This window comes from Aotus nancymaae, unplaced genomic scaffold (assembly GCF_030222135.1).
Source record: "Aotus nancymaae isolate 86718 unplaced genomic scaffold, 86718_ANA_hifiasm-v0.15.2.pri h1tg000089l, whole genome shotgun sequence".
Taxonomy (NCBI): Eukaryota; Metazoa; Chordata; class Mammalia; order Primates; family Aotidae; genus Aotus; species Aotus nancymaae.
Window position 1 is genome coordinate 23,037,667 of NW_026988504.1, and position 17,873 is coordinate 23,055,539.

General features: G+C 52.8%; 1 protein-coding gene across 2 annotated transcripts; it reads right to left on the reverse strand.

Moving 5' to 3' along the window:
* Positions 1-821: 821 nt before the first annotated feature.
* CD300LG (CD300 molecule like family member g) lies at positions 822-17,111 on the reverse strand. 2 transcript variants are annotated; one of them, XM_064369142.1, is made up of 9 exons: positions 17,028-17,070; positions 15,789-16,124; positions 11,965-12,066; positions 10,626-10,761; positions 10,416-10,517; positions 9,159-9,271; positions 6,612-6,661; positions 2,531-2,650; positions 822-2,026 (listed from the first exon to the last, which is right to left on the reverse strand). In XM_064369142.1, exons 1-9 carry the CDS (start codon positions 17,068-17,070, stop codon positions 1,916-1,918), a joined length of 1,113 nt encoding a protein of 370 aa, XP_064225212.1. In that variant the 3' UTR covers positions 822-1,915. The 2 variants fall into 2 exon arrangements, with proteins under 2 accessions (XP_064225212.1, XP_021529357.2); XM_021673682.2 differs by lacking the exons at positions 822-2,026; positions 2,531-2,650; positions 10,626-10,761; positions 11,965-12,066 and adding an exon at positions 5,966-6,331 and having other exon boundaries at positions 10,416-10,500; positions 17,028-17,111.
* Positions 17,112-17,873: the final 762 nt, after the last annotated feature.

Sequence of the window (17,873 nt, forward strand, 5' to 3'; positions counted from 1 at the left end):
AGAGAAGGAAAAAGGAAGGAAGGAAGGGAGGAAGGAGAAAGAAAAAGAGAGAGAGAAATCTCCTCCCAATGCAGATAAAGCCCCAGGCAAAGATTCACCCACACTTATTTACAATAGCAAAAATGGAAGCAAATTAAATACTGAGTGATAGAGGATCAGTTAAATAAATTGAGACATAGTGATAGAATGGAATATGCAGCTGACAAACGTTTTATTTATAAAAGGTTTGTAAAACAGAGAAGTGCTGGAATAAAGTGATGGAATAATGAAGTGGGAAAGGCAGGATACGAAGTTGTATATACAAGATAATTGCTCTGTAGAAAGAACACTAGCAAATCATGTGGAGAAGAAGAGGGTGGAAGGAAATATAACAAAATGAAATACTGCTTGTCTCTGGTGAGGCTATGGGTGACATTTTTTTCTTCCTTTTCTTTTTTGTTTCCATCTTTACGAGTTTTGCAAACTGAACAACTCCTTATTTCGCTTTTTAAAGGAAATAGGGCCAGGTGCAGTGGCTCACGCCTGTAATCCCGGCAATTTAGGAGACTGAGGCAGGAGGATCATTTGAGGTCAGGAGTTCGAGACCAGCCTGACCAACATGGTGAAACACCGTCTCTACTAAAAATACAAAACTTAGTCGGGTGTGGTGATGTGCACCTGGAATCCCAGCTGCTCGGGAGGCTGAGGCAGAAGAATCGCTTGAACCTGGGAGGCAGAGGTTGCAGTGAGCAAGATCACCCCACTGCACTCCAGCCTGGGCAACAGAGCAAGATTCTGTCTCCAAAAAAAAAAAAAAAAAAAAAAAAGGGGGGGAGAGAGAAAGAAAAGAAAGAAATAGTAGTAGTACTACTTTACCCCCACCCCCAGCGCCTTCTCCAGGGGCTGGCTGGACTCAGAGTCCCCTTCAGGTATCTGCCCTGTTCCTACTCCCCTCTGTTGCCTACTCTCCTTTCTAGCCACCAGAACCCATAGGCGAGTAACCCTTTCTAGACGAGGAAGGAGCCAAGGTTTTCTATCATTTTTCCAAAGGCAAGAAGGCATGGCCGGGGAGGGAGAATGGAAAGGCAAGCACTCTCTCCCAGTCCTGGGCTTACGCCTCCAATGTGCACCTGACCTGACCTGAGCCTGGACTTAGGCAGACCTGAGGGAAGTCACCAGCTGGGTCATGGTGTCGTGGACAGAGCAGATCTTATGGGGGCAGGTGGGAGACACCACACCCCAAATGCAGACTCTAAGCTAGAGGGGTCTGAGTGTTCATCAGGCCCACTGGCCCTCAAACTCAAGTGCAACAATCACTGGGCACTGTTAGAAATTCAGAGTCCTGCGCCAAGCCCCAGAGATAGTTTTGGCAGGTCTTGGTGGGGCGCAGGAATCACACTTTTCACAAGCTTCCTGAAGGGCTGGGGGTGCGGGTGGTTCACAGAGAAGCTCGAATCCCAGTCTCACCCCAGCCTGCTCCTCCTCATCACCAGCTGATGCAGGAACCCGTGGGACTGAGTCTGAGGACGCCAGGGAGGGAGGAGAAGGTGGGGTCTGCAGCGGGAGGAAGGCAGGGTCTGACGCTGGGCACGAAGCCCAGGGGAGTTCCTGGGGCAGATAGAAACTCAGACCAGATCCTCTGAGCCTTGCCTGGCCCTGCTGAGGGTCTTCAGCCGGTTGCCCTGGCCAGGGGTGGGAACATATCAGGGATGTCCCAGTCTCCAGCGGGAAGGGCAAGGCCACCACTCTGGGCTCCAGGGCTGACAAATGCTTGGAGGTCTGGCCGGAGCATGCGGGAGGAGCGCTTGGGGAAGGTGGGGAGAGCCTGGAGTCTGGGCAGCTGGACTCTGAGGCTGAGGCAGAAAACTTTCGGGAGTCGGTGCAGATCCAGCTACCCTGCTTCACAGCCGGCCTTCACCTAGGAGGGCCTCCTGCCTTACGCTGAGACAAACTTCGAGAAGCTCAGATCCTCCTCAGACGTGTGGAGTGGAGGCGATACCATGTCCCCCTCGGGAGCCTGGGAAGCGGCTTCCTCTTTCTCTGTGGTCTGTAAAGACAACAGTGGGGTTTGGAGAGCAGAACCCAAATGAGGGGTGGCAGGTGTGAGAGGTGGTCCCCAGGTAGCTGCTGCACCCGCCCCTCTGCAGGGGCACAGGACCCAACGACATCTCCCCAGAACCCCCAGGCTTTGACTCATGGCCTCTCATATCCCCAGTCCGTCCATCCCCGGGGGCGCCCTCAAGGCCCCAGGCTGGGTTCTGACGCAGACGTGGCCGCCCAGCAGCCCACAGCTCTGTCAGCTGGGACTCCCAACCAGCTATTCAGGAATTTTCTGGACGGGAAGAAAGACAATGTGAGGTCAAAAGCCTTGGCTTCTCGGGTGAAATGGGCTTGGCCCACGGCTGCGAGGGGGCAGGTGGGCGGATGCGGGGGTGTGGGGTTTGGGGAGCGGATGCGGAGGAAAGGCCTTCTTCCACTTCCTCGCATGTCTGAGTGGAGGCAGGCGAGGTGGCTCCGCAGCCCCTCCCCGTCCTGGGCCCTCTGTCCGTACCTGGCTTAGATACTGGATCTCTGTGTAGAGGCTGGCAGAGGGCTCGGGGATGGCGAGAGGCCCCATGGGCTCTGCAAAGCTGATCCTGGCGTCCTCTGGGTCCTGGCCATTCCCCAGCGGCTGTCACAGAGACTTGGTCAGAACAGCCTGTTCTTGGCAGCAAGGAGGGTCTACGAGCCCAGCCAAGTCCAAGCGAGAGGAGGGAAAGGTGGGAGGGGGTGGCAAGGTGGGAGGCACCAGGAGGGAAAGAACACTTAAGCTCCTCCGTGGCTCTGCCACTTCCTACCCCTCAGGGTGACCTTGGACAAGCTGTCTAACCTCTCGGAAGCCCAGTTTCCTCAGCTGCGAAACTGGGTAAGAATTTGTCTTTTGGGATTATAATATTCATAATAGCATCCTGCCACTCAGCCAATGAGAACTTCTGGAATGACTGATTTGTTTTCATTACATTCTATTCTGTAAAGCAGAAAGATGATGCAAGCTGCAGGTTCTCTGTGACCAGCTAGGAGACAGCAAAGTTGGACACTCCAAAGATTCATTGAATAACAAGAGGCACATGAAAAATTCTTGAGATGATGGGTCTGAGCAATCCATTATCAATCAGATGAAGAGACCATGGCCCAGGGAAGAGAGCAGGTAGTCCAGGGTCAGTGGGGAAGCCCATATTCTGACCCGGGCCCGGCTGCTCCCATGGGTCCTTAGATCAGGAATGCCAGGCCCATGATCTCAAGCTCCCTTTCCCTAGCAGGTGGGCAGAGCAGAGGCTGGAGCCGGCCAAGGCCGCCAGCCAAGACTCCCAAGGCCACAGGCTGCCCTGAGGTTTCCTGCACAGCGAATCCCACGGTCCAATGGGCACTGATACCAGAGAAAGAAACTCTCATTTTCTGGGCATCTGTGGGGTATATCATCTCACTCTTTCCTACTTACGAGCATGTGAGCTATGGCAACAGGGGCTCAGGGAGCGGATGCAACTTGCTTGACATCACACAGCTGGCAAATGGCTGGGCTGGGACTCATGCTGGAAACTGTCTGACCGCAGACCCAAGCTCTTTCCCTGTACCCTGCTGCCATCCTGGCAAGGCGTGCGACGCATTTCTCTTGGGCTCAGTGTCTGTGGTCTACTAATCAGCCAGCTAGGTACACTTCCCTCAGTACCTAGCTTCTCTCAATACCTAGCTGCCGGGGATGGGGGCAGAGGTGTGGATATTTGAGCCATCTCTTGTTAGAAATGCAGAGATGAAGGCTGGGTGTGGTGGCTCACGCCTGTAATCCCAGCACTTTGGGAGGCTGAGGCTGGAGGACTGCTTGAGCTCAGAAGTTTGGGACCCACCTGGGCCACATAGTGAAACCCCATTTCTCTAAAACTTTAAATTAAAAAGATAAAAAATATACTAAAGAAAAAAAGAAACACAGGGATGACATATTCAGTCTTCTGGGGACAAGGTAGGAATTGGAGCAGAATTCCCTGGGGGAAGTGTGGCTGGCAGATGAGGGGATGAGGGGACTGAGAGCGGTAAGGCAATTCCCAAATACTGCCACTCAGGGCTCTTGTCCCTCCTAGCCGCGTCCGTGGTGAGGACAGAGGGGCCCTTGGTGTATGGCAGAGCTGGGGCTAGACCAGAGGACTCCTGACATCAGACCCATGAATCCATATTTTTAGCTTTGCAATTTGGTCATAACCCAGCCACTGCTGACCCTGGACCACCAGCAGCTGCAGAAGCATCACCTGTTCCAGGGTGACCAAGTTTGAGGAAAGAGCCTCGTGGTACAGAGGCCAAACCGCACACCCAGGCAGCAGTGAGGCCCACTACCGCATGTCCCATGTGATTCACAACCTCTCCCCTGCGCTCTGCCTCCACTGTGGATGATCGGTCCTGTTCCAGCAAGCACAGAGCCATTTTCTGGGTTGCTAAATATGCAAGATATATATCAGAGCTCGTTTCTAGGTACTAGTAATAAACGTGGCAAAGAAAGAGGGAAGTCTTGGGTAGCCAGGGCTGAGTTCTGATCTGAGCTTAGCAGGCTATTCGTTTCCAGGAGTGAGGGTCTGCAGCTGTCCCAAGCTCTTTCTCCTGAGTCTGGGGGAGGGGTCTTGGGCTGTGAACTTGGCGCCATTCCTCAAATCCCTCCTACTTCAGTGCAGCGGGGTGGAGGACGCAGAGGGCGCTGCAGCCAGCCTCACAGACCTCAGTCAGTTTCCCAGGTTCTGCCTCTTTCAGGCTGGGTCACTGTGGGCAAGTCCCTTTTCTCTCTGAGCCTCTATTTCTTCATCTGCAAAATGGGGGAAATAATAATGCCTACCTCGTGTAATTATGAGGATTCAATGGCGTCTGTAAAGCCCCTAATACGTAGTAGGTGTTCAATAAAAAAAAAAAAAAAAAAAAAAACATGAGGCGGATGAATGGATGGATGGCAATCCTTTCAGCAAGATCTCTTTGGGAAAGAAAATGCCGGTCTGACCCCTAACACTTCCCTCAGGGTTTTCACACCCCTGTGAGGCTCTCTCAAGGTATAAGTAATACACCCCCTCATTCTCTTTGACCTGAATGTGGGCAAAGAAAACCCCAGGCCCCTTCAATTCCACCTCCAGACTCTGCTAAAACCTATGGAGAGGCCACAAGGGAAATAAGAAAAAGAGGGCCGCGCCTGATTGTGTTTGCAGGGTTCTTGCCTCTGACCCTCCTGGGCTGCTCTGTTCCATCGTTCCCTCAACAAGGGCCAGCCCCTCTGACTGCTGGCCCTGTGCCCCTTACTGTCCCCTCCCTCTTCAGCAGAAGCAGGGTCAGGTACCTCGGCAGAAAAAGCCCAAAGCAGCCCTTCCCAGGGTGGCCGGAAGGCAGCAGCGTGGGAGCTGTGGCTGGTACAGGAGCTCTCAGCCTCCTTGGACCCCAGCCCCTCCTCCAGCGCTAGGTGCGGTGAGCCCCAGGTCCCAGGCCGCAGAGCCAGGAGGCTGGGTTTGGAGGCAATCAGTGGCACCCCTGTCCGACCATCCACGTGTCTCCGTGACTTTTCCCTCACTCCCCTCCGCCACCCTTGGCCCTGTTGAGCTTCCTGAGACGACAACAACTGCTTCCTATAACAGCCCAAAGTCCCATTCCCACCCAAGTCCTCCCTGGGGGACCAGGCCTGAGTCTTTTGTCCTCACTGGCGCCAGGAAAGAAGGCAATGACAGCCCCCTTTTCCTGCCCTCGTGTTTAAAGGAATGAGTGGAGGCATCTCAGTCAACAGTGGAGGGAGGAGGGCCCAGGTGGGGATTCTGTGTCCTGAACCGCGATGCCGAAGCTCCCGCGCAACCCAGGCTGGAGCCCAGGCCTCGGAGGGCACAGTCTCTCCTTGCAGCAGTAGCCTTGGGGCAGGTTCCCTGCTCCTGACAATGGGCACGGGGACCCCTATTGTCTTGCCCCCTGGTTCCCAGGGCACCACCCTCAGCCTGGGTCCTAGGGCAGCCATGCTACCTTGGTCTCAGAGCCAAGGAAGGCTCAGAGAAAACATGAGGGCATTCTGGAAAGAGAAGAGCGGGGAGTCAAGAAATCTGGGTCCTGTTCTCCATTTGGGCCACCACCTGCTGTGTGACCACGGCAAGGCCTTTACCCTCTCTGGGCCTCAGTTTCATCTTTTGCAAAAGCACACTAGAGTTTGTAGCATTGCCAGAGTCCCTGGACCCCACTCCTGGAGGGTTCATCTGGGGCTGGGGCCCTCACCCCTGGGTGTTCTGAAAGGGGATTTGCTTCAAACTGAGCGAAAGATCGGGCTAGAGATCTCAAAGGCTTCCTCTGGACCCAGATCTGATGTTCTGTGATTCTCAAAGGTGGGATGGAAAGAAGGTGCCTGGTGAAGACGCTCACATGGATCCTAGTGTCCACCCTGCCTGGCACCCAGAGGGAAATCAGGTTCCTACCTGTAAGTCCCCTATGGGCACTCTGTCCAGCTCACACCCTGAAGGGCTGATCTTGGGGCAGGAATCTGTGTGAGCCCCAAGGCATGGAGGGTCAGGTAGGAAGTCACAGAGGCAGAGCCAGGAATCCTGACTCCCAGCCCCACGGGGATCCTAGCTTGGGCTTCCATATGCCTCTGTCCTTACCAAGTGTGAGAGGCAGACCTCGTTCCTCTGTGTTTCTGTGGCCAGTTGAGCTGAAAGAGATGTAGAAGGAGGAGCCCCTTGAAGTCAGGAGTAGTGAGGAACGGCCTGTAGCTGCTCCCAGAGAGGTGGACTGGGCCCCTTGCACATGGGAGCAGGGGCTTCCCCGAGGCAGGAGGCAGCCAGACGGGCAGAGGAGCCCCTTCCAGCTCAGACCTTTGGGAATGACCCAATCTTCCTAGATCAGCTCATGGAGATGATCTCATGAGGGCCGGAAACTGGCTGGGAAAATAAATCTGTGTGCTAAGGACATAGCTTCTTCAGCCATAGTGTGCACATAGGACCCCCTGGACATTTTCGTACAGCGCAGAGTCTAGTTCAGTAGTCTGGGGTGAGGGTCTGAGGGTCTGCATTTCTAGCAGGCTATCAGGGGTTGCCGCTGCTGCTGGCTGGTGATCACAGTTTGAGAGGCAAGGTGCTAAGTGGCTCTGAGGCTGTGACCAGGAATGCTCCCGCCCTGGACTCCTCAGAGGGGACCTGGACAAAGCCCACATTTCCTCCTAGAAGCCACTCGTGGAAGAGACAGAAAGTGGGCCCAGGACTCCCCCGTGGTCATGTCCATGGGGATGACATTGTGATGATCTTCCTGGCTCCACCACTTCCTAGCTATGCAAAGGGCGAGCTGCGTAACCACTCTGTCTCCGTGTCTCCCCCTGGAAAATGGGTGTACTCCCCAGAAAATGGGTGTACTTCCCTGGAAAATGGGTGTGCTCTCCCGGAAAATGGGTGTGTTCTCCAGTGTGGAGGAGATTAAATGGGATAAGCGAGATAAGCTGGGATAGTGCCCGCCACATAGTAGCTCTTATTACTGAGATTTCAGTTAATCCTTTTAGTCTTTGCCATCAGAACAGGAGCCAGGAGCCACACACGGCCATCAGGCACTGAAATGTGACTACTTCACATTAGACTGGGTTTTGATGCCTCAATATGAAAAACATGAAAGTAGAACATGTATTATTGATCTTTTCTTTTCTTTTCTTTTTTTTTTTTTTTTTGAGATGGAGTCTTGCTTTGTCATCAGGCTGGAGCACAGTGGCGCGATCTTGGCTCACTGCAACCTCCGCCTCCAGGGTTTAAGCGATTCTCTTGCCTCAGCCTTCCCAGTAGCTGGGACTACAGGCACGTGCCACCACGCCTGGCTAAATTTTTGTATGTTAAAAAAAAAAAAGAAAAGGCTGGGCATGGTGGCTCACGCCTATAATCCCAGCACTTTGGGAGGCCGAGACAGGTGGATCACGAGGTCAAGAGATTGAGACCATCCTGGTCAACATGGTGAAACCCCGTCTCTACTAAAAATACAAAAATTAGCTGGGCATGGTGGCGCATGCCTGTAATCCCAGCTACTCGGGAGGCTGAGGCAGGAGAATTGCTTGAACCCAGGAGGCGGAAGTTGCGGTGAGCCGAGATTGTGCCATTGCACTCCAGCCTGGGTAACAAGAGCGAAACTCCTTCTCAAAAAAGGAAAAAAAATTTTGTGCGTTAGTAGAGATGGCATTTCACCATGTTGGCCAGGATGGTCTCGATCTCCTGACCTCATGATCCGCCTGCCTCAGCCTCCCAAAGTGCTGGGATTACAGGTGTGAGCCACGGCGCTCCGCCATCATTGATATGCTCATATTGATTCCATATCGAAATGATAATGTTTTGGATATGTTGGATAAACTACATTATTAAAATTAACTTCACTAGATTGGGCATAGCCATGCCTGTAGTCCTAGTTACTTGGGAGGCTGAGGCAGGAGGATCACTTGAGCCCTGGAGTTCAAGGGTGCAGTGAGCCATGATCACATCACTGCCCTCCAGCCTGGGCGACAGAGTGAGACCCTATCTCTAAAAAATAAATAATTAAAATAAAATACATTTAATGGCACTAGTTGTTGTTGTTTTTTTTAAACTTTTAAAAATGTGGCTACTTGAAAGTTTTAAATTACATTTGTGGCTTGTATTCTATTTCTGTTTGATGCGTATCTGTGATTTTAGGTAAATAAGGCTTAGGGCAGTTAGGTGACTTGCCTTAGGTTGCACAGCTCAAAAGTGGTAGAGCTTGGATTTGAGCCTCGGCCTATGGGAGGGACTGAGCAGCACTAGAGACCCAGTGGCAGGAGTGGGGTCACCTTGTCTGTTCTGCTCAAGTTCAAGTGCGTGGCCCTGCATTGCCCCTGGCAGTTGGTTCCCACACAAGGAGTTGGCAATCTCTGGGATTGCCGGGAATTCCCTGCGGTCAGTAGGTAGAGAAGTGCTTGATCAGTTCAGACAGGCAGGAAGAAGCTGAGAACCCTTCATTCTCCCATTTCCCCTTGTGAATTGCTTTCCTAAGGTTGACGGTCTCATGGGTCCCTCAGAAGGAAGGGCACAGCTCCTGACGCCCATATCTTAGATGGACATGCTGAGGCCCACAGGGTCTTTCCAGGGCTGGGTGTGGAGCTGTAGGTCTCAGTGAGGCCCTGGCCCAGTGAGCCTCTCCCCTTCCTCCCACCCACCTTCGCTTACTTTTCTTTCTCCTCCGGAGCAGATGGCTGCCGAAGGCGATTAGGCCTGCGGCTCCCAGAAGGCTCAGCAGCACCAGGACTGGGGCCAGGATGCGGACCAATGGGATGGACAACCTGGAGATGAGACACAAGGAGCCTAGTGGCTGTTACCAGATAAGCCAGAGTCTATGTCCTTTGGGGGTCCCAGGTATAGGCTGAGAAAGCCAATCCCTAGAGTGAAATCCAATTCAATGCAGCAAAGGCTTGCGGGGGCGGGGTGGGGAGTAGGAGTGTTTAGTGCTATTGGCTCTTGACAAATATTTAATTAACACAGACCCTGAAACCAGGCTGCCTGGGTTCAAACTCTAGCTCTGCCACCTTCTAGACCTTGGGTAAGTGACTAAACCTCCCAGGGTGTCAATTTCCTCCTTTGTAAAATGGCTGTGGTGAGGATCAAACAGGTCAGGATGTGTAAAGCGCTTAGTTCAGAGCCAGATACATGCCAGGCACCCTGTCACTGTTAGCTGTCAAATTCCACAGTCCCTGTGTAACTAGGTAGGAGTGGCCCAATTTCACCCTGGAGAAACTGACATTTGAAGCAATGAGTGACTTGCTAGGTCACCCAGTGGTGTGAAGGGAAATTCTCAGAGGCTTGTGTCTGGGCTGGTGTCACTGGCACTGGCATGGGGGGCATCCTGGCATTCTAACTGTGAGTCAAGCCATATCCTTTGTCTCTCCCAAGGAGATCAGAGTGCACTAGGGGCCACGACATCCCATCAGCCCTGTCTGGCATGGAAGGCGCCACTGCCTCCATTGCCAACCCCAGGGTTCACTTTCAGCAGGGTCTGAACTTGCCAGCAGTTGCCTGGATGTTGATAGCTGAATGCAGTTACAACCCCCAAGAACCAATCCTTCAGGCTGGGACTCCAGTTGTAAGGAAAAAAGTTGCTTTCTTTTGGATTCTGAATTTTCATGCTCAGCACAGGGCTTGGTGCAAAGTATATAGGCAGGAGCCCCCGACTGGGGTGGCTGTGCCTGAGGTGGGGGCAGGGAGAGATGTGGGGGCTGGGACCCTGGTGACACTTCACCCTGGATAGGCAGCAGGGCTGCTGGTCCTACAGTGCAAGTTGTCCACTGCTCAAGGGCCACAGCTGCAGGCTGTGGCCATGACAAGTGGATGCGTCCACTTAGAGGAAAGAGCACTGGGTTCCTATTTGCTCAAAGGCACCTTATAGGTTAGTGATGGCCTGAAAGGGGACATGGGTGCCCTGGGGCTCACCTGGGCTCAGAGCTGCTGCTGCTGAGAGCAGGACTGGCGTCCTCAGCTGAGGTGGAGTCCAGGTGCAGGAAGGGGCGGGAGCTCCCTGCAGGAGGAGAGGTCACTGCGTGAGGAGAGGTCGCTGCGTGAGGAGAGGTCGCTGTGTGAGGAGAGGTTGCTGCGTGAGGAGAGGTCACTGCGTGAGGAGAGGTTGCTGCGTGAGGAGAGGTCGCTGCATGAGGAGAGGTCCCTGTGCACTGTGAGTTTCTTTCGTGCCCATAACGGGAGGTCCCTGGGAATGGAGTGGCCTCGGCCACTGTCTTCCCCTGCTTGGCTGTGGTTACTGCTGGGTAGAGTCCAGGAGAAGCTACAAGTCCAAAAGCAATGCCTCAGCATCCTTCCTGACCCTTGCATCCCAGCATCCCCGACCTCTGACCCTTCACCCCTGCACCCTAGCCTCCCTGGGACCAATTTCTCAGAACATCCCCAGCTAAAGGACACCCCAGTAAGCAAACAGATCTAGATGGAGTCATTTTAAGGAAGGAGACCGTAGATCAGGCACACCCCACACCTGTGCATAATGTTCAGTCTCTTTCTCTGTCTGCAGCCTGCTCCCTCTGTGGGGAGGCACAATCACTCCCCTTCCCCACTGCCATGACCCCTTCTGGTGACCATTCCTGCCTTCCCCTGCAGTCCCAGCCAACTGTCACCTCCTTCCTCACCAGAAGGGCAGGCTCTCCTATCACCACCATGTGCCCACCCCCCACCACCCATGCCTCAGTAACGCCTTGACCTCCTTCTGCAGCCATGAGGCCAGGCAGGGCAGGGTGGCAGGGATGAGTCCAGAGGTCAGGGCCTAAGGCCCCGTCTTTCTGGCTTGCCCCTGAGACTCTGGATGGCACAGACAGAACACAAGCTTTGAGGTCAGACTGTGACCACTTCTGGGCTCTGCTGCTTCCTATGTGACCTTGAGTGAATGACCTAACCCTGCTGAGCCTCCTGTTTCACAGCTGGGCAACCCAGCTCCCAGGCTTGTGGGACACCTAGGTGGCCATAAAGCATCGTGTCTGAGGCCTGGCGCGGTGGCTCAGGTGGGCAGATCATGAGGTCAGGAGATGGAGACCATCCTGGCCATTGTGAAACCTCATCTCTACTAAAATACAAAAAATTAGCTGGACGTGGTGGCACATGCCTGTAGTCCCAGCTACTCAGGAGGCTGAGGCAGGGAAATTGCTTGAACCCAAGAGACAGGTTGCAGTGAGCTGAGATCGCACCACTACACTCCAGCCTGGTGACAAAGCAAGACTCAGTCTCAAAAAAAAAAAAAAAAAATGCGGCCGGGCGCAGTGGCTCACGCCTGTAATCCTAGCGCTTTGGGAGGCCAAGGTGGGTGGATCACCTGCGGTCAGGAGTTCAAGACCAGCCTGGCCATCATGGAGAAACCCCATCTTTAAAAAAGAAAAAGAAAAAGAAAAAAAAAAAACATCATGTCTGGTACCAGGCAGGCACTCACTGGCTGCTTCTGTAAGAAGGGTGGCAAGGGACAGGGACGGAATCGCCATTCACTCACTCAATCCTGGGGACTGGGTTTGCTGAGCTTTTGCCTTGGGCTGCAGGCTTGTCGCAGCCATACGCTGGAAGGTTGGAGAAGGAGAGGGAGGACAGCAGGGTCCTAGAGGAAAGGGAGAGGCTGCTCTCAGGGGCGGCACCACTCTGAACCCCTTTTCCTTCCTTGGGAGCAACTGGCAGCTCTCCTACCCACCACCTGAGCACAGAGCACTGCCATCTTTCACCTCGGCCAACCAGGAGCCACGTGGCGGGTTCCGGCAGGTCCCTGGCCCTCTCCTTCTGCAGCCCCCTTAGACTCTCTCCCGCCTAGCTCAGACCCTCAGCTTCCCCTGTCCCCACCTGCCTCTCAGCCTGCTTCTTCCCTGCCACCCTTCACACTATGCCAGTTTTGTCTCTAAAGTCTGTGTTGGATCCCATCCCTCTGCCTTAGAACAGTCAGTGCCTCTCCATTGCCTATAAGCCGAAGTTTTAACTTTTTAGCATGCCTTTCTTTTCCTTTTTCTTTTTTTTGTTTAGATGGAGTTTTGCTTTTGTTGCCCAGACTGGAGACTGGAATGCAATGGTATGATCTCAGCTCCTTGCAACCTCTGCCTCCCAGGTTCAAGTGATTCTCCTGCCTCAGCTTTCCGAATAGTTGGGATTACAGGCATGCGCCACCATGCCTGGCTAATTTTGTATTTTTAGTAGAGACAGGGTTTCTTCATGTTGACCAGGCTGGTCTTGAACTCCCGACCGCAGGTGATCTGCCTGCCTTGACCTCCAAAAGTGCTGGGATTACAGGCGTGAGCCACCGTGCCCAGCCTTTCACATGCCTTTTAAGGCCTCCTAAACTCAGGCTTCAGACCAGGCTCAGTGGCTCATACTTGTAATCCCAGCACTTTGGGATGCCAAGGCTGGTGGATCACCTGACGTCAGGAGTTCGAGACCAGCCGGATCAACATGATGAAACCCCGTCTCTACTAAAAATACAAAATTAGCTGGGCGTGGTGGTGTATGCCTGTAATTCCAGCTACTCGGGAGGCTGAGGCAGGAGAATTGCCTCAACCTAGGAGGCAGAGGTTGCAGTGAGCCACGATCACACCATTGCACTCCAGCCTGGGCAACAAGAGCAAAACTTCATCTCAAAAAAAAAAAAAAAAAAAACCCAAACTCAGGCTTCAAACCACCTTGTCAGCCTCTCCTCTTTCCCTGTTCGGTGCTCCAGCCATAGCGTTGTCCTTTATTCCCGACTAAGCCAGCCTCCTGCCCACCTCTGTGCCTTGGACTTGCTGTTCCTCTGTGTGAGCTGCCTTTCCTTTCCATCTCTGCCTAATGCACTTCTCTCTGTTCTTCAGCACAAGCTCAAGGTCAACTCCTCTGTAATGTCTTCCCTGGAGGCGGCGAATCTCCTTCTCCTTTGTGCACTCATAGTCCCCTGTGCGTGGCTCCCGTGGCGCTGATGCTCACTTACACTGCAATTTCTTGTTCACTGGGTCTACCTGCTAGGCTGAGACTCCTTGTGGGCAAAATGCCTATCCTTTGCGCCCAGCACAGTGGGCAGAAGCCTGATGCAACCAACCCCCCAGGAGCTACTCCAGTCCTCTGCTTCCCCAAGTCCATCTGTCACCGTCACCTCCCAGTCCTTGCTGACTGTGTATCCTGGACTCCCTCTTCTACAGATTGAGTATCCCTTATCCAAAATGCTTGGAACCAGAAGTGTTTCAGATTTCAGAATATTTGCCTTATATCTGCTGATTCAGCATCCCTAATCCAGAAATCTGAAATACAAAATGCCCCAACAAGCATTTCCTTTGTATGTGTCATGCTGGCATGCAAAAAGTTTCAGACTTTGGAGCATTTCGGATTTCTGGATTAGGAATACTCTATCTGTAACATTAGGTCAGTTTATTCTTGCATTTTTCTAAGTGATCAAATCTTTTTGCAAATAAAGAGTATTTATCTTTTCCTTTCCAACATTTATACTTCTTAATCTTGCATATTTCATTGCCTAGGGCCTTCAGGCAAAGAGGAGTAAAAGAAAATGATAGTAGACTGGTCGGGTGCGGTGGCTTATGCCTGTAATCCCAGCATTTTGAGAGGCCAAGCAGGGAAGATGGCTTGAGTCCAGGTGTTTGAGACCAGACTGGCCAATATGGTGAAACCGCACCTTGAAAAAAAAAATGACACAAATTAGCCGGGCGTGGTGGCTGTGCCTGTGGTCCCAGCTACTCTGGAGGTTGAGGTGGGAGGATTGCTTGAGCCTGGGAGGCAGATGTTGTAATGAGCCAAGATCATGTCACTCCACTCCAGTCTGGATGACAGAATGAGACCCTGTCTCAAATAAATGAATAAATAAATAAAAAGAAAAGAAATGATAGTGGGTACATTTGTCTTTTTCTGACCTTCCTAGAAATTCTCATGTTTCACCATACTCAGTGGCATGCTGAGATGGCTCGCACTGGCTCATAAGAGCTAATAGCTAACTTTTCAGCAATTGGTGAGGTAGTTGTTAAACTGTGGATGGCTGGAAATTGGCCATGGGAGGAGCATTGACACCACAGAAATTGAAAAACACTACAAATGAGAGCATCCCCCAGCCTGTTAAGCATTTACCAGCACACACTGTCATGAGGCTTCTTCATTTAATATCCCAACTGCCATCAGAGAGAGGCCAACAAAGTCTGAGCTGGGAGGGTAATGTAGTAATGTACACACTATATGCAAAGAACTACAAAGGAGGGTAAATGGAAAACACAGGTGAACTTGATCATAACTGGTGAAAATGACCTGTGAATACTGATACGAATTGGAAGAGGGAAGAGAGTCTCATAAATAATGAAGAACAGATTCAATGTGGTTTGATGCTGCTGCTATTTGGCAAGTTTAACTTTATTTCCCTAAATTAAAATAAAGATCCATGGAGAAAGGAATAAAATAGTAATAATGAGAGGATCTGTTGGTGGTGGGGCTGGGCCTGGGCTTGGGATATGTCCCAGCTATAGGACCAGGAGAGGAATAAAGCAGACATCAAAGCTGGAAATGATGGTGTTAGAATCCTGGTCCCACCGCTTCCTGCTGTGAGACCTTGGGCAAATCACTTAGTCTCTTGGAGCCTCAGTCCCTCATCTGTGAAATGGGGCTACAAAGACCTACCTCGCCCTCACTGGCCAGCAGACCAAGGCTCCCACTGCCCTGGTCCCTCTCTGGCTTCTTTCTCCTTAGCTCAACAGGTCCAGGTGGGGTTCTGGGCACCCAGAGAGGTGCTCTACCCTCTGCTCGGGCCCCATGGCTCCAGCCCCAGCCCCTTAGTGTCCCTGCATTTAACAATTCCTCCTTCAGGCACCCTACCCAGAGGCTGGTTCCCAAGCACTCCAGCACCTGTGCCTGGACTTCAAGATCGGGGGAGGTGGAGGCCAGGAGGGGAGAGTTGAGGGTACAAGCAGAGTGAGGCCAGCATGGTCAGGGCTCAGGTGTGGCTCTGTGCTCAGGAATATCTTGGACATCAGGCAAGGAGTCTTCTTTATCCCCTGATATGTCCATCTTGCACCCAACCTATGGAAATCTCCCTCCAGTACATCTGGGCAGAAAGGAAAGGCGCCGATCCCAGCACTGGACAGATCTGGGTCCAGTCCTGCTCTGACATCTACTAGTGGTACCCTGGGCAGCAAGAGCGAAAGAGTGGCCAAGACTTATGTGGCTCCCTCTGTGCCCCAGGTCTTGCTCAGCGCTTGACCTGCATGATCTCCCTGAGGCAATAAGGTTGGTACCAGGACTACGCCCCACCACCCCTCCCTCTTCCCTCTGCAGCGCCTGTCCCCAGCCCGGGGAAGGAGAGATATCTGTTACCTGCAAAGATGACCAGAGTGATCAGTGAAGTGTCATCTAAGCCCAGTTTTTCGACCCCACACCAGTACTTCCCAGCGTCTTTCAGGGTGAGGTCCCGCAGGGTTACAGTGAACGAGAGCTCCTGGCGGTTGTCACGGATGGACACCCTGCCCTCCGTTGTCTCCTGGCCTTCTTCTCCCGTATAGATGGTGCCGGCGCAGCGGGAGATGAAGAGGCCGACCTCCCTGCACCAGTACTTCCGGTGGTCCCTCAGCTTTTCCTTGTAGGTGCACTTCAGGGACACAGTGTCGCCTTCGAACCCGCTGATTTCCTTTAGACTCTTCAGGGCTTCATAACCTAAAGTCACAGCAGGAGTGGAGGTTGGAATAACCAGGATCCATGCACCAAGATCAAGGCCAGAGCTTCCATTTTAGGAGGAGGAAGGCAGGCTTTTCTTAGTCACCCCTCTGGGGACAGGCTTGGAAAGGCCAGTACTCCTCTCCCGCTCTGGGGCAGGGCTGCTGCTGTTTCCCTAACCCTGGCCCGTTGAGGAATGGGGTGGGGAGAGGCGTTGTAGATAGCCAGATAGCCAGGAGGGTTTCTGGGTTTTTGTTTTGTTTGTAGACAGGATCTCACTCTGTTGCCCAGGCTGGAGGGCAGGGCGCTCATGGCTCCCTGTAGCCTTGACCTCTGGGACTCAAGAGATCCTCCCACCTTAGCCTCCCACTAGCTAGGACTATAGGCGTGCACCCCAACGCCTGGCTAATTTTTTGTTTGTTTTTTCAAAGAGATGGGGTCTCACTATTGCCAGCTGAACAACTGGCATCAGTTGTAGGATGCATCCTGATTTTCAGTGTTAAAAGGTAAAGAAAAAAAAAGCAAAAGAATTGATGAAACGTGATCATTCTCCATCTCTCAGGGTCGTGGGGAGAGGCACGTAGAGATTCAACAAATATTTGCTGAGTTTAAAAGGACAATCAGATGGGGGTGTCTTGTCTGCCTCCAGGCTTGGCACAGGGTAGAAAAATTAAGATCAGAGAGGCACAGCCACCTCGCCAGGAGGGGAAACCCACGGGTCTGGGAGAAAACCTGGCTCTAGGTTCCAGAAACAGCAATCGCGCCCCGGCACCACCCGGCTCCCCTAGGGCTCAGGAGGCTGAGGATGGGTGGGGTGGGGCTATCAGGCAGTCAGGAGGTCCTTCCCCTGCAGACCCCAAGGGTGAACCCCACATCCCTCCCAAGACCCCCACCCCATCTCACCTGGGAGCACCAGGCAACCCCATAGCAGGACCAGAAGCCGCATTCTGGGCGCTGGACACCGCGGGAGCAGACGCTGGGAACTGTGAGCTGCTCTTTAGCCACGCGGGGCTTTAACTTCCTCTAGTCGCGTGAAACCAGGCTGAGGAAGCGAGGGGAGGGGCGTGCGGGTCACCCCGCCGCAAGCCCAGCGCGGGGCGCCGGGGGGGGGGGCGCCTCTGCCTTCCCTTAAATGACCGCCCACGCGTGCCTACCTCGCGGCTCACCTCCCAGGACTGAAAACCCACGCTGGTGCTTCTCTCTTAACCTGTGGTCCATGCACCCTAAGAGGTCTGGAAGTCGAATTCAAGGAATCCATGTATTTCGCATGGGAAAAAGTTACATATTGACTTTCACCGACTTTTAATGTTTAGTTTTTCCTCCTATTAGGAGTGTGCTGTTAGCAGTACCTGCAACTTTGTTACCATTTACAATCGCAGACACTGGCACATCAGGCTGTGGATATCTCGAAACGTCGTGTGTACTCCTCACTGCTTGGAAAATCATGAGTTACTAGACCTGCCCCCAGAGCTGGTTATTTACAGGGCTAATAATGAAACAGGGCTATTACTAGATTACATGTTGATAGTTTTGAGAATCATCTCACCAATATTAGTTCTTTTTTCAGCATATGTATTTTATTTATATACTTACGCGCTGTTATACTGAGAGAGGGGTCCATAAACTTCACCAGACTGTCGTGTGGTTGGTGGGACAGAAAGAAGCTGCCCCTGGGGCAAGGTCCCTGGCCCTTTCTCTGCCATCGCCTTTTGGAGGACGCAGTGCTGTCCTTGGCCACGGGGCGGCGGT